Here is a 17,134-nt window from a genome sequence, read left to right as displayed (position 1 = left end):
AGAAGCTTTGTTAATCGAAACTGATAGGAAATTTAAGCTTAAATTTTCTAACTGTAAAATAGTTTCTACTTTGTTCAAACTCAGACATGAACAAATATAAAAAGCTGAGTGAGGTCCTCAGCTCTAAGCACCAAGGAATAAAGTTTCCTGAAGTGCCTGACTTTTTTGGCATGTGGGATCTTGGCAGCAAAAATCAATAAGCTTTCCTCTCCATAATTCAATCATTAGGTTCTCTAAAGCTGAAAAAAATTATTTAAAAGACAGGAAGACATCCCTTTACTGCTCATCTATGAAGAAAAAGTATATGGACATTTTTTGGGCCTTTTGACCCCCAAAAAAGAAGATACTTTGATAATCGTAAAATTAAAAAAAAAATCCTACTCAAATCCTTAGCTCTAGATAAAATTTTTTTCATTTAGTAAATGACTTTCCATAGATTTCAGCATTTGTGGTAGAATGCAAACCCCCATCTCTCCCCTCCCCCTCCTTCAATATGGAGGGAGTAGGCACATCTCCCCCTCTCTGCTACTTGAGGCTGACAGTTTCTTTTGTTTGGCCCAGAGCACCCTGGCCAGGGCCATTAGGAGAAGGGATTGCCGAGGCGCCAGTGAGCCGCTGGGCACCTGTGGCCAGTGTGGGGGATGTTTGGAGGCTTCAGGGGCACCCCACACATGGTGTGGGGGTACAGAGAAGCTTCTAGAATGCCTACAGTCAGGTCTGATCAGCCAGTATAAAAACGGGACTCTCTCGTCGAGACGGGGCCCATTGTCGCTGGTCTCTCGGAGCACAAGGAAGATGCTGCCGCCGAGACCCCCCCTCCCCGGGATGGAGACCCCGCTTGCCTTGCCGCCACGTGTGTGAGTAAAACCCCTCACAGGATTGCGAGTGTATTTATCCTTTCCATGCACATATGCACGTGTAACTTCCCGTGCTTAATACAAGCACGTATAAAATTATTTCCTCGCACAATCGCGAGTGTATTTATATTCCGTGCACATTTGCACACGTACTTTAAATTATTTCCTCGCACAATTGAGAGTGTATTATAAATTTATCCTCGCACAATCGCGAGTGTATTTTCCTCCCGTGCTTCCACATAAGCACGTGTAGTATTCTGTGCACATTCGCACGTGTAAGTAAATTAACCCTCGCAGAATTGCGAGTGTATTATAAATTTACCCTCGCGGAATTGCGAGCGTACGCTTTACCTTTATCTCTTTAGGAATAATCCCGCACTGTGTTCAGGCAAGCGTGTACTCCTCTGGGACTCGGGGGTGGTTCCGGCATTGTTTTGGGTGAAGCCATGTGCATGCACTCTGTGGACCGCCTGTTGTATTAGTTGCTGCCCCTTAATAATTTTCCTCAACTGATACCCGAACCTATATTTAAGTCACTTTTGGAGTGCTAAAACCCTGTTTCTCACCGGTTTAATAAAAGTTGTTTTGGACCCTGTTGTCCCTTAAATTAGCCTAGGGGTGCCTCCGTGACAGCATTCATATAGATTTTCTTGGGGATCCCACATATTTAAGTCCATTTTATTAACGAGACTTCTTTTATTAGCCATAGTGCTGATTTCATATATGTTAATTCACTCTAGCAATCTTAAGGAAAAAGCACAAAAAGCCTCAAAAAAAATCTTTTCATAAATAAGAAATGCTTTTTTCTGTTTCTTCACAAAATAAATGGTGAAATAACAATCGACACAAATGTATGTTAAAACAGATATTTGTTTACCCATGTGTATAGCCTACCCTACTGTTTAGCAAAGACGTAGCAATAGTAATGTGCTGTCTCACGAAGCTGCTAAACCAGGTCTTAATGGTTACCTGTAAGGATTAACTTCTCTTTAGACAACAAAAGGCTACACTTAAAAAAGGGAAAACAAGACTAAAATTCATTATTTAAATCACTGTTTTGTACTTGAAGATTTAAACCTCATTAAGATCAGTTATTTAAGTCACTTCGATTTCAATCTATACATTTACAATTTAATTATTTTTTTTTTTCCTCAGAAATTTCACAGTTGCTGGGAGAAAAACAAAAATAAATGAAGAATTCCAGAAACTGCAGCTAGGGCACTAAGGAGTAAGAAACTGGGCCAAAAATGTGGAAGTCCCACTTACCATTTATACTCTGCCCATGCCCACAAACTGCTTATTTCCATAAAAACAATTTGGAATTGGCCTTCCAAGAGAATAGTTGCATTTTGATTGAACTCCCTCATCACGTTGAAAACACATAAAACTCTTTTTTTTTTCCTGCCCTCCTCTCAAATACAGTGGCTTAATACACAGTTACTCTCTGGAATCAGTACCATTTACTGAATACTTGTCACACCTAGTATTACATATGATTTCTTAAAGGCATTAGCATCTCAGCTCTTGTATCATCAGACCACAACATTAGTTAAGGCAGAGGTAACCCATATGTGGAATAAAGTAGCTATCGTAACAGCAGGGCAAAGTTGGCCTATTGATTCTTCCATTGGAACAGTTGAGAAAAAATAAAATCAAACCAAACCACACCAAAACAAAACAAAACAAACAACAACAACAAAAACACAACAGAGAAAAGAAACACTTTTTCAATTAGGAAAATTCATTCCATGTACTGAGCAACCCATACCCTCCTGTTGGTAAGGCAGTACTTGTGGGGTAGGAGTAGGAGGGGAGGCATTCTACACTGAAGGCAAATTAAATTCACAGGTTTCTGCAGGGAGGCACTGGCATTGCTCATCTTTCATGGCATCTTCTTCTGCAACCCTGGCAACCTGCACCTGGCCCCTTGACTTCAAAGTGGGCTCAGTGTGGGGACATGAAGAGTGTGGGACCAGAGCACTTGGGTTGGGGTTGCCTGTGAATCAGTAGGCGAGGTGAGCAAAAAAGGTCTGTCATGGAAAATAACACTTCTGGCTTCACCATAAAGAAAAAGTGTGGATTGTAATCTCCCAGGTGTTGCCATGCAGAAAGCTTTTAGCTTCTAACACGGCATCGCAGGAGGCTGCAAAGCCTAGCCTTGCTGACTGCGCTCCTGGGTGCAGAGGGCTTTTTGGTGCAGGGCTTGTCTGTATCCCCCTCTGTGGAGCTGGTTCCCGAGTCCCACGGGAAGCACCAGGCAGATAATGGAGGAAACTCATCTGCTGGCTGCCACATCCCAGAGCCAGGCTTGAGGCAGCAGCTACTGTGCTCCACCAGCACCTGCAGGAAAGCTGAATTTGCATCAGTGGTGGGTGCTCCTCACCATGCCTACGTGACCTGCAGGCAGCACTGCTGAGAGGGCCCAGGGAAGCAGTGGCACAGGCCAGCATTTCAGAGGTCTAGTCCTGCTTTCCATCTCCCTGCTTCTTACAAAATACCACCAATGGCAGAGTCAGCACCGTGGGTCATATACTTTGGTGCTTGAGGCAAACTGAGGCTGGAGAGAGCTGTTGGGGAAAGAGGGACCCGACAGCCTGCCGTGTCCCTAGCAGCACAAACACATCACAGTGTCCTGTGGGGTTCAAGGGTGGGAGCAGTAATCTTGCTGTGATGACCTCATGGGGTAGTCCACATGCATCCATAACACAACAGCACAGCCTGGGTCTAACATTCGTCTCCATTCCATATCTCAAAACTGTGTTTAAGAAGCCTTCTACATGTAGAGTCTTGAATGCAGCAATGAAGCTATAACACATGTATACAGGTACCAGAGCTTTATTAGATGTTTCAGGGGATACAAAGAACTGGATTTTATATAACTCTTTTATTACATTAAAGACACATTCTTTTCATAAAAATTCACATTTGCTATACAGAACTGTAGGCATTTTTTACGCAACATTTATTAAAGTACCATTGAATAGATCCTAAAAAGAGAAGGTGCAGCTCTGTGAACCTTTGTGGGCACAACACAGGTCTCAATATTACCCAATCATCCTCCCCACCAAAATGGAGAAAAGTCATTCAAATGCATTAATGCTCATTGGGAATAATAAGGCTTCTGTACAGAGATCCTGAACAGCATCAAGAGGCAGTGTGGCAATAATATCCTAATCATCACCTACATGACCTTAAAGTTACTGACTACTGAGGCAGTCATAAACTTGACAACTGTTCTGGCAAGCCCAGATATTTCTTTTTTTTCTTTTCAAAACCATGTATTTTTTTTATTTTCAATAATAACTACACATAAACCCAGGATTCTGCTTTAAGGATCCCAGCTTCACAGCAAAACTGATTTCAGCTACTCAAGGAATAACTCCCAAACAAACTGACTTTTGCAGAACCCAGAGCTGAGGGAAGAGACTAGTACATGCCATCTCACTGCAGAAAAAATAGCCTAAGTGTACTTCCATCCGAGGAGATGCTCATTGCCATATAATCCGATCTGTTTTTAATTTGGAGAGAGAAAGTTTATACCTGAATTCTCACTGGCCAAGGTGAAGCTCATCTAAGAGGACATGTGTACCGAACGTGGAGTGTGGACATAAACCATCCAAGGACATCACATGTAGGACACTGCCATCTTTCAGCCCGTACTTAACATCTTGTAAGAACTTGTGGATTGCTATGGTGTACTGAGGATGACAAACCAATGATACTCACTTTGAGCAGTGTTGCTCACAGCTGGCAGTTAAAGGCATGTGTATGTAGAAGTTATGATAAAGAGCAATGAGTAGATGCCAAAGAGAAGAGTGGGAAGATGCCGCATTTTAACTATACAAAGATAATGGAAAAGGGTCAAAAATCAGACTTCTGCCTTCACTCCATCGCTGTTCAGGTGGGTCTGACTGAAGCTGACCCCACGTCAAACATACCATTGGGCAGGCAAGCACTGCCTACTCCTGTTAAACCTGCCAGGCACAAGTAGACCCTCCTGAGTTCACTATGTCTTTCAGAATTATCTTTGGCATCAGGCAGCGGCGAATCAGACAGAAACAATGGATGGAGAGCTAGATCCTGCTGCAGGAATGGTAGAGGGATGATATCTGTGGGCAATGTAGAGATTCCTAAATAGAGCACTAGGTCCTGCAAACCACTGGGAAATTATTATAGCTTTTTTAATTAAAGCTGTTACGGCTCCTGAAAGCAGAATGATGTCAATGGCCAGGCCAGGCCAGGCTGCTCAGCCTCTAACATTTCTCATTTTTACATAAGGATTTTTACAGCCTAACCTAGACTGCAGTAGAATTCAAAGCTCTTCCTGTGAATTTACAACTATTAATAAGTTCCAGCATAGGACATGAGCATTATTGCATAGCATCCAGGCAGTTCCCCAAAGCCAGGGGATCGCCACCCTCCTATCATGATTGTATCCCAGACAATGAATTTTAGGTCATTCAATTACATGATCACGATCCCCCCTTTCATCAGCAGAAGCTGTGTGTACACAGAAGTGATCTGATCTGTACCACACTGGAAACCATGTCTTTGCAACCTTGTACAATCAAGGCAGTCCATCAGGCAAACATCCTATTCTTTATTTACCAGTATGCGAGCTCTAAGTAACTTCAAGTTTAACTCCTTAGGGCTGAAAAGTGAGGAAGTCAGCCCTATGGACAATCCTCAGTAACGTTTGAAATCAGAACTGATAATTACGGGATTTAAACAATACTATGTGAACGCATTAAGGCAGGTTACATAACTGCCCTTTTCCTTTAGGATTATTATTTCCTTGTACATTGTAGACAATCCATACTCACACACACACACATACCCACAAAACAGCAGCACAGTAAAAACTAAATAGATCACTGAACTCCAACATACTTGTAATCAATACATTGCACATACTATACAGCATATTTTAACACCATCATTGATTAAACATATACAACTCTGAACAACATTGTATGTAACACATAAGCTACCATTGAGATATGGCAAATACATCATATACACTATTAGCTTTTACTTCACTGAAAAGGAGTTTAGAAGATTAAAATGGTGTTAACTGACCTCTTGGAATCAGCATATACCCTACTCAGTTGCTAATACCTAGTGCTCCATATACTATATTCAGCATAAACAGAGCTGTGTTTTCAGGGCATTTCACTTTTTTTGATATTGTGGAGCTTAGCTCCACAATTTTAAATTTCCTTTTCAACACAGCATATACGTACTACACAGTGACTATCTGCTCCCTCACATCCCCAGATAAAGGCTTAGTAACTACTTTGAAGTTAGCAGAAATGGTCTAGATTTGTATCAGTATGACAGAAAGACTTAGCCCAGCATACAGGATCATACATTCCCTCTCACACATGTATGCATATACATATATATATATATATATACACACACACACGTGTATGTTTAAAAGAATGGCTTGAAATAGCAGGACCTACAAAACCAGTAATGTACCAACAGCTAAGGAATGCAAACAACGCATTGATTTTCAAACTAGGCTCCTGTGATCTGACTCTGTCTTGCCCCTCTCCACACAAAACAGGAATCAGACCATGGGACTAGGTGCTATTTGGTCCAAATCGCTGCAGTTTGACTCAGTACCAAACAAAGAGATCTCAGCTTGTGTAAACTGAAAAATGGCGCCAGGCAGGTTTACACCAGCTGAGATGCTGCATGTGTTGTGCAGTACAGTCACAATTTTTCAAGTATGAGTGAGAAGAATGGATGGAGTATCAAGTGAAAAACTTTAGAAAACTACACTACTTGATGAGGATACAATGAACATAGCGAGGTAGAAAACGAGCACAGGAAGAAAGAAAAAGTTTTTGTGAAGAATGACTTGACAGTTTGAATAAATAATGCTTATGAAGATCAATAGTGTAGACAGGTATTTTTCCTCTGATGGGCTGATTACAGTCATCTAACCTCCCATGCAAGATTATTTATAATACAAGTGTAGAAACATCCCAAACTAATCAGGCCAGAACAACTCACCTGACCCAATCCGACAAGCACATTTCTGGTTGAAATCAAAGAGAGTTTTAGCTGCATATGGGTGGCAAAACTGGGTTCTCAAATGGTCCAGTTATGCTGCATAGTCCTTTCTGGCTTGTTCTTTCCTGGTGAGATCCCTCAAACAATATCAACAAAGAGTGCACCCCTATCAGGACTTAAAGTCTTGGGACCTCACAGATGAAATCGCCAGAAAAGCATGGATAGTATGTCCCCATACACTCTTTTTTTTGTTTTAGTAATTAAGGCAAGTTTCTTTACCTGTCCCTAACATAAAGTGCTGTGCTTCTTCAACAGAAAGGAGATCAACAGCTAAACAAAAACATAATTTTTCTGACCAAAATTTAACATCTTGCTGAGTTTTTTTTTTTCCCCCATTAATGGAGAAACTATTTGATTTGTCTATTACCCTTCTTGTCAGAGGATTTTTTTTTTGTTTTTTGCTTTGATTTTATTTTCCAGCACCCAAATGACAATTAGAATAAAACTGACACTAAGCAAACATTTCATAACAATGCTAACAAGCTCAAGATAGCTTTATATTTATTCATATGTACAGGCACACACAGATACACTTTTCTTAAATACAGGAGAACATTTGCTTTGAGTACACCTCTGTGTAAGCGAAAAGCTCAGTGTGTCTGCTGTGTGTTTGAGCAAGGGGTCCCAGGAGGAACTTGGTGTTGTTGATGCTCTCTGATTCAATAGAATCTCAATCAGAATTAAAAAAAAAAATTAAAAATAATTTTTTTTTTTAACCCAAGGAATCAGACTAATTTGCTATATTAAAAACATAGGTTAAGTCTTTTGACCATTTTAAGCAGCTGAAGGATGACAGAGAGAATCTGGAAGAAAACAAATCCAGCTCAACGAAAGAAATAAAAGAATATTTCACACCACATCACCAATTAATAAGCAAACATTTTAACGTTTCTGGGACACCCACATAGGGTGGGTTAAAAATATCCCATATGCTCACATTTCATTTTATGTGTATGTTACTTGAATTTTGCTGCCTGTGGAAACAGGAAACAAAGTGCATCAACCCACCTGGTATCTGCTTAGTCATGGGTGAAAGCACTAGAGTCCTACCACTTTTTCAAGGCAAAGAGTGGCTGTGACTCTTAGTAAATTTTGGGGACAGTTTGGGTAAACTTTTAGCACTGTAAAAAACCTAACTGGCTTCAATCACAGATTTCAGTGGGGATGAATCTTACAGTCCTAACCTATACAGACAAAAACCGCTACTGGAGGAGGCATCATAACTTCATAACACCTGCACAGATTTTTTCAACCAAATTTCTAACAGACCAGACCAGAAACCCAAATATCATTATGCAAGTGTGCACGGATGTCTTTGTATCATATACATACACTTAAACGTGTCATTATACTACATATACACTTAAATGTTTGTTTATAGTACACACACACTTTTTCCAAGGCACCCTCTCAGTACAAAATAGCAGCAAGTGTTCATTTTATTCCACTTCTTTTTAAACTAAAAACAACGAAAACCCTACAATCCTCTGTAACTTACCTGTTTGATAAAATAATTTTTGTTGTTCTAAACTCTGCTGGTAGATGTTATTCCTTATCACCTGACAGAAAATAGAAAAGGACCATATGATGCCATTCTCCTCACTCAACCAAAAGTTCTAGTCATATCAATGGAAAATTGACATTAGTCTTATCCCCTAGAGCTCTGCAGTATTGTAGGACATTATAGCATCTATTATTCTGCACAAATGAAGTATTTTGCTTTCCAAAGTTGTGTGCCAGTGCATTAATGTGCCCAGTAGATATGACTGATTACATTGAATCCAGTTAGGTGTCATACAGCGGCAACATTATCATTTTATAAATCACTAAGTTTTCCATGTATTTGAGTTTTATATATGTTTCATTAGAAGTAGGATGATCAGTGATTCTGCTGCTAGAACAGTGCCATTCAGTAGATTTCCAGCCTTGTGTTCTGCAGTATTATATCCCACAAACAATTTAAGAACTGTATTGTTATCAGCTAGAAATTGCTCTACTACACTCTTTAGTACAGCAATTTTTCACTGATGGAACTGGCACTGATTTTCTTGCAATCAGCAGAGAAACATTGTGTTCATAGCTGCCTTAAAGAGAAGTTTAGACTGCATCTATTTTTTTAAGTGCAGTTTTAGTCTTGCAGAAAGCAGGCTTCCACTATGGGACAAAATCCTGCCCACCTTACAGTACACACAATTTACTGATCCTATACCATGCTAAAGACAGGAAATTTTCCTATTAAATTCAGTGGACGTTGGATCAGGCTCTTACAGAAGATTAATCCCAGAGGGAAGTCATGCTCCAGGCTGGCCTAACTTTGTTCCTGCTAGAACCAGGGAAAATATTCACTGGCAATTCCTAGTACAGAATTAGGCCAGCACCACATATCCGCTGACTTGACCTGGGACAAAGACATTGGAAAACCCCATTCTGAGAATGAAAAGCAAACAGGCTTCAGTCTGCTCTGTACAAGCTATGTAATACATCATGTTGACTGTCCACTGATCATGTGTGTGTTAGAAGCATGACTGGATTTACTTCACAAAAGCATTTCAACCTGTAGCTCACTGATAAATGCGATCACTTAAGCCACCTAACAGATGAAGTTTAGTGGCTTAAAAGTTTTGGGCCAGATATATTGTCCTCAGTCTACCAGTGTAATGCTCAGACCATTGGGAATCCTGCTGTAGGCAGGCAGAGGACAATATACATCCCATTGCTCTGAAAGCAGTGAATTTCTTAGCAAGTTCATAACCACAGAAGACATATGAATTGCATTTGGCAACTCAGGGAAAATATGTAAATGGCCTTCTTTTATCAAACACTGTAAACATGTTTAGTTTTGCTCTTCACATGAAACACAAATGTAAAAAATGATCATAATTGATTAAAACATTTCCCCTACACCCACCCACTAAAGCCCTAAACACCTCAGCGTGTTATAGGAAGATCAGTGTTTTACAAGATAATTCTTCTAAAATGCAATATTTTTTTTTTTAATTCTAAATATCGCAACAACACACATTATAGTACTATCAAGTAGTGTCATCTTCACCTTCATCCAGCGCATAGTTGAGCTTTATGACTGTGCTGATAAAGTCACCAAGTTCTACAAAATCTGCAGTGATAATATTCACACCACTTTCTCCTGGTTTCTGAGTTCGGACCCATTGCATCATTGCAGGAAGAGCCCTAAGGGGAAAACAGGAACAATAATTACTTATAAAGCAGCAAGACAAATGCATCAAGGCAGGGTTTACCAACAGTTACTCTCATTGATTTTACTTGGTTTCTAAGGGAACCATGTGAGAAGGGACACAGGTTACTGCTCAGGCTTTCTGAAAACCCTTCTTTTGATAATTTTCATTCTCTGTGGAGATAATATGTTGATTGCATTTCAGTTTCTCAGTAGAGAAGAATGAAAGGAAGATCCTGTGGGCTCACAGTAAATATTGATCTTGCCTAGGGACAAGGGTGTGGACCAGATATCTTTTCAGTGTCATCCAGCCACAGGACTTCATGGAAATTGTTTACAGAGAAAGAAGTAACAGAGAACTCAAGTCATTTGCAAAGCATGTTTGACACATTCAAGAAAATACCGAAAATAATATTTTTGGGGACACTGGAGCAACCATGATTCCTACAAGCATAGCATATACTGAGTACCCTTTCTTTCCCAGCACTAATATCCCAGCCCTGAATTATATTTAATCATAAATCAATGGTTAGTAACTGAAACAAAAAGCACCACAATCATATTAACTCTTTTCTGAGATGGCATATTTTTACTCTCTCAGACTTTTAGCACAGGAATACTGGGGTGCAGAAGATGTCTGCCTAACTCAGTTTGTGAGTGTAAACCATTTTTTTTGACACCATGAAAATATAAACTAATTATCATAAGAAATATCTATGGGAAAATGAAGGGCTTCCCAGTCTTACTCAGGAAGTCAAGGAGCAAGATCTAGTTTTCAGAAGACAGAAGTTAACAGAGTTCCAAAAAATAAGGTACAGATTTTTCAGAGAAAGGGTAATTGACCATTGGAACAAACTCCCAATGACTCTGACAAACTCTGCAGCACTTGGAGTCCTTAAATCAAGCCTAGATGACATTCCAAAAATACACTCTCAGTCAACCTCAAGATGCTGAGTTAAATAAAAGAACCTACAGACTGGGCAGGGCTACAGTCAGTTTAGATGAATGTTGTGTTCTCCTTTTGCTCTAAAAATCTATAAATCTGTGATCCCCCCTCAGCCAGCATGTTGAACAGCCTCCTTCACAGAGGCAGGGTACATGTAAAATGTTGATGTGACAGTGATTTACATCAAGCTGAACATGCTGAACCTAAATCTGCTCCTAAAAGCTTTAGGGAAACAGATCTAAAGAAAACAGATCTATTAGGAGACACAAATTGTACTTGTCAGTAGCCACCAGAATCAGTAATTTGAAAAAACAATTTAGTGCAGAAAGAAACCAAGCAGTTATAATTAGCTCCCTCTAAGATTATACAGGAGGATGCACAACACTAAGGTTTTGCTTCAGGAAAATATGCTTAAATCCACTGTAAAATCCATGCTTAATCCCAGCAACACATTTATTTCACTCATTGATTCAAGATGACTGAAGCACATGTAGGTAGGCACACCAGCTCATAAAACTAAGCTTAACCACTCTGCCACGTAAGAACTCCGACACCATCTTTAGATTTAGGTTTCTGTAATCGTGAAAAGTTGTGCTCCGTGGAACTGTAACAGGCACAGGTCAGGTGTTAAATATCAGGCAATGCCTCGACTGTTTGAAAACATCTGCAAGCAAGTAGAACCAGCACAGATCTCAGCAGAACAGCAGGGACTACCAATGTGATAAAAGGCAGCTCACAGCAGTTGAAAACTCTACTGCATCTTCACATACAAGAGATATTGCTGAACACTGGACAAAGACACAAGGCTGGACTTCTAAGATGGCAGCATGTTGCCTTTGTCTTTCATATCATCCTATTTAAACTCAGTTTCAAGTTTAAAGGTGAACTGATGGATTGCAGGCAGACACACATTTTTTCTTCTCTCCTGCATAAGTTGATACCCTTGATATTTTACTCCCCCTTGAGGCATAATTAACTTCTTTTGGTGTCCTTTCTTTGTTCTGAAGCTGTTTCTGATGTGATTGTGTCTTCACAGAATTTTCTGTCTATATATTTAGCCATGTAGACTGAAACACTGGTTTCTTTTTCCTACTAAGCAACCTTTTAACAGATAGAGCACTAATCAAAAGGAGGCATGACTATCTTGAACTCAGTTTGCCCTGCCATTTCATCTCCAGTTAGACTTGGTAGCTAAATTGGGTTATTTACATTTTACTGCTATTTCACATAGGACACAGTTTCACAACCCTTTGCTCATACACAAATTGTTAGAGAAAGTCACAGAAATCCTTTTTTTGAAGATGAAAGAGCATTCAAAGATAAGTCAAAAAGTGAACCAGATTATCCAACAAAAAGCTTATTTGCACAGCAAAGACAAAGAACACAATCCTGAAAAACAAACACACAAAAAACCAAAAAACAAGCAAACAAAAACAAACGACAAACAAACAAACACCACCACCCCACAAAACAAAACACAACCTGAACAAAAGATTCCACTGAAATTTAATATCTGATCCAGGCTATGTAACTCTGCTTACGATAAAAATTCAAAGAAAAAAACCCCATACTGATAATTTTCTTCCCATAGTGCCATCCTGAAAGTGGATTACAACAATGGCTGTAAGAAACTATGTTGCTCAGTTTTAGTACAAATACCGCACAATAATTATTAGAATAAGCCTGCTTTAACATTCCTCAGGGTTTCTTTGTGATATCAGCACAAACCTTGTTCACGCTTCCTTGTAATTTCCAGTCTCTGCATGCCTCAAACTAGTAATTGTTCTCATTAAGGGTTTTAGTCAGAGGAACACAAACCATGCTGTGTGGCAGCCACCTACATGACTGTGCTCACAGAAACCCAGTACATACCATGGTCTTCGTAGATATTATTGCAATGTTGATAAGAAATTATTTTGCATATGAGTATGTGCCAGCCTCTCAGCTTGCAAACCCCGATAGCATCACTGCCTCTATGTTAGCAGGTCCTGGCTCTCCTATGGACGATGTTGATGTCTGTGCTTAAGGGTCTCACTGGAGCTCTGGCATCAGTGATTCAGATCCCAGCTCTGTAAGGGCTGAGGACAGCTCAGGCATGTAAGTATGAGCCGCACGTGTAGATACTCAAGGTTAGTAATCTCTGTTGTTACACCACTAACTACTGTGGTGCAGTCATACTACAACTACCTCCATTTTGCTACTGTAATGAGTTTTCCTAATAAAAGTGTCATGCTGACAATAATGACAGTAATGCCATTATTAAAATTGCATGCAGGACAGGCTCTAGATCTCCTGAGGGCAAACTCAAGTCTTCCAGACCTACTGTGCCTCAGCTGCCTCCACTGTAAATGATGCAGTGAAAGCTGCATGAGTTGAGCAGGAGTCCTGCTGGCCTCAGAAATGGGCTGTGAGGTTTCAGTGCCGTGAATAAATGTTCTGAAGGGCATACAAGAGGAAAAGTCTTATGCTAATGCACTACAAATGAAGAGGCAGGCAGCTGGAAAAGCTGACAGATGCAGAATACTGTCAGCCCTTTAAAACTCACTGAAGTCAGCTCTATCCCACAGCTGTGCAGCCCAGACCTCGCAGCCGCAACCTCAGTTCTTAGAAGGAATAATTTCTACTCCCTAAGGGTTACAGAAGCCACTAAGTAATGTTGATCCATGTACCCAGAAGGGTGCTGCCTGCCATAGCTTACAGCCAAAGAGGAGAGAGAGTGTGTTTGTCAGCAAAACCTATGTGGGGAGAAAGACAGTAGTCTCCTTTTCTTGCCCCACAACCTGGGGCACTGTTTTCATCCTGCTGCAGCTCCAACAACCTGGGTCAGGGCTCGCCTGATCTGACACTGCCAGGCCAATGAAGCGCTGCCCCACAAACCAGCACCTGAAGTCAACTCCTTCCATGTCCCTGGCAGGAGGGGAGGTCTAGCTAGCGGCAAGAGCAGGGTAGGGAGGAGAAGGACACAGAACTGGAGACCTTTATCGGTGGTGAAGGAGGTGAACAGTGTATTACCTGGGCCTGACTGTGTATTGGAATCAGTAAACTTGGCGAAAAATTTTTTGTCCTGTGGGAATATAGAGAATATACCATTTATTCTCACTGCCTGGGAACTATGGTGTAGCAGACTGCTGCGCCTCACTCACAGGAGAGCAAGAGAACAGGTGGAGCAAAATGATGTGACCAGACACAATGTAGAAGGACCTTTTGGGAAGGACTGTGGACCAGCCCCAACCCACCACCATTGCACCTGGGCACCAGGGGCCAGATCCAGCCCACCACCCCTGCTGCCAAGCAGCCTCCTGGTGGCTCTCAGACCCATGAAAACGTCTGCATGGGAAGGGGGACAGCAGAGGAGATCTGGACAGTAGGGACCTACCTATGCTGTACAATGCAATGTCATGCATATATATTTTATTTGGCTATACTTCTTCTGAGACCAAAGCTTTTATCTCTAGATGGAACCTCACTAGGTCAGTAGGGGTATTAAGCATTTGAGCATGGCTTAGGTATCAGGTTGGCTTATATCAAACATGCAGACATGCCCTACATCACTTTTTCCAGCCTTTTTTTGTTGAGGAGCCATGTACCTTCTCATATAGCATTGCTACAGTGATTTTAATTTACAGTCCAGTAAAATCTAGGCTCAGCTTTGACAGTTGTCTTATTACCTCTATTTTCCCTGTTCTGTTTGCTTGCTCATATAAACAGAAATGTGTGCAGATTTCTTTTTAAGCTTTTCACTTCTTTCAGTAACCCTTTTCCAATGCAGTAAAGAACTTAGCTGAGAAGCACTGCCCTAAACTACAAAACGTGCATAGCCCTTTTCAAAAGTATTGCATATTCAAGACTTCTTTTTTAATCTAACAAAGACCTTAAGAGCATTCTAATTGTACTGAATTTTGTTTAAAAAATAATAATTAAACATTCAAGTAGCTTCAGTTCAAGTAGCAAAACTATGAGTCCCATTATGATCTTTCTGAAAGAAAATATGACCTAACTAATTGCATTAAAATTTGCTTTAAAAAATTTGCTCTTAGGCTATTTTAGTTCAGAAAGAAGGGTGGTTGATATTTTTTTTTTTTTATGCCTGAGTCATCAAATCCTCACAGTGTGACAGAAGACTAAGGACAGCAGTGCTCCAAGACAGGACCTCCCGTGGAGAAACCGCCGTTCCTCTCTGCAGAGCTTTCAAAGGATAGGAAGAGGAAAAGCAGCTTTGTAAACACAAAAAAACCAAAAGGACTGTTTGCTGTTTAATGAGAGTTTGATCACTAAAGAATAAGTTTTCTTCTGGAGAACCGGGAGCCAGTACAACCTAATCTAGAGTGAGAAACTAGTCTCATTGACACAGTGCAACGCTGCCGAGCATTATGTGCCCATTATCAGTAACGCCAGCAAGAACAGGTCCACTTGCTCAGGGCAAAGTGACATATGGCTTTTCTTCCCTCTCCAGCAAGGCACACAGTGTACTTCCCTGCAACCTTTTGCAAATCGGTGTTACTGTTAAAGAAAAACTGCATTCCTCTGCAGGAGGATGGACTTACACAAGCCTGAACCTGAACCCCTATACTCTTTAACTTCCCTCCCACCCTACAACTGATTTTACCTGCGTTTGCAAGAATGCTGATTAATTCTGGAGCTGTAATTCAGCATATGCTGACTTAGGTTTTTCAAGGATGCTGAGAATTCATCGCTCCAGTGGGAGCAGTGGATGTCTCATGTGTTACTGAATCATAAAAATCATGACTGGGAAGGACCTTGAAAAGTTGTTCAAGTTCATCCAGGTCATCCTGGGCAAAATCAGCTACACAAAGATCAACTATACAAACCACTCATAGCAAATGTTCAATTTAATCAGTTGTTACAAGCCTCTAGTGATGGATATGTCATAACCCTCCTCTATATTCACAGTATCCCTACATAAATATCCTTATACATTCTCATTCTCTTCAACTGAAGTACCCACGAATAGATGCCACCTAAAATAATGGCATTAGGGTGTGCTACTCAAGATTGTTTACCATGTCCTCACCCTGCTTCCGCTAAAGGTTTATTGTTCATCAGTAAATAGTCTTCCCTGCAGAATACGAAACCTAGGTACCACTTCATAGTCTGTCATTCTACCATAATTCTCTTCTCTGGCAAAACTAGTTAAAAAGGTCCTCCTCTTTTATGTGCCAGACATTTATTTCTGCCCCCGATCAAAATTCACTGTTCTCTCAATTATGCTAATAGACCCGTGGGGACAAAATTAAAAGCAACACAGGGAAATGGTCTGGATTAACGGAAACAAATAATCCATTTTTGCTCCCCCTCTGCCCCAAACGGTCGCAGTTCATTGATGAGATTAAATTTATACCAGGGCCTCACAAAATTATGAATTGGCACAACCAGGGAACAAATGAGGTGAAACACAGAGGTTTACATGAGCTCATCAGGGACAGACTGAGAAGTAATTCCTTAGATTCACTTCCTTACCCCTCAGACCCATCGTAGGCAGCAGCAGTGTCATCGTAAAATTGGTGCTACAAAGGCCAGACTGACTAGAACCAGAAAAATTTGGGCAGCACTGGGGAAATTTCTTCATTAATAATCTTGAAGGCACACAGGTGAGAATTCCTTTCCCCAGATCCCAAATGTATGTTACACTGCCCACAAGCCATCACATTGCAAGAACTAACTATATTAACATCCAACAGGCCTGCATTTATTCTTCTGAAATGCTTACCTATAATTCAGTCTTCTCCAATTGCTTTATACAGTTTGGAAACACATCTAATCGGGTAACACAGACTACTGTGCTGGGGTCAGATGAATATTTTAATGTAATTTGTCATAGCACTTTCCTCTGTGGAGTCACCACAGGCCAGATGTCTTCACTCTTCTATTGAGCTATTGTTGGCTTTCTGGGTTTTGTTTTAAAGGGGAGGCAGAAATGAGCTCAAAAGGGCCTTTCCTGCCCTCCCTTCAAAGATCATTTCAGCTGAATTTATTGAACCTACACTTCTATGCTTGTACAAACAAACCACAATGGAATATTTAATAGATTACATG

The 17,134-nt window shown here is 40.6% G+C and overlaps 2 protein-coding genes across 3 annotated transcripts in view; both read right to left on the bottom strand.

Annotated features, from left to right (window-relative positions):
• The window catches only part of LOC136114746 (large ribosomal subunit protein eL37), a 354,179-nt gene that overhangs the window by 101,819 nt on the left and 235,226 nt on the right, over positions 1 to 17,134 (bottom strand). The gene's annotated exons all lie outside the window — the stretch shown is intronic.
• PLCXD3 (phosphatidylinositol specific phospholipase C X domain containing 3) overlaps positions 3,677 to 17,134 on the bottom strand; it is an 87,100-nt gene continuing 73,642 nt past the window's right edge. The window contains exons 3-4 of one of the 2 annotated variants that reach the window (XM_065861599.2): positions 9,994 to 10,130; positions 3,677 to 8,500 (exon numbers count right to left, since the gene is read on the bottom strand). In XM_065861599.2, coding sequence (XP_065717671.1) covers positions 8,487 to 8,500; positions 9,994 to 10,130 — 151 coding nt within the window. In that variant the 3' untranslated portion in view covers positions 3,677 to 8,486. Of the gene's footprint in view, positions 10,131 to 17,134 lie in introns of both variants that reach the window. The other variant, XM_065861598.2, reaches the window with a different exon arrangement.

Source organism: Patagioenas fasciata, chromosome Z (assembly GCF_037038585.1).
Source record: "Patagioenas fasciata isolate bPatFas1 chromosome Z, bPatFas1.hap1, whole genome shotgun sequence".
NCBI lineage: Eukaryota > Metazoa > Chordata > Aves > Columbiformes > Columbidae > Patagioenas > Patagioenas fasciata.
Note: the sequence above shows the minus strand (reverse complement) of the source record. Positions and strands in the feature narration are given on the sequence as shown.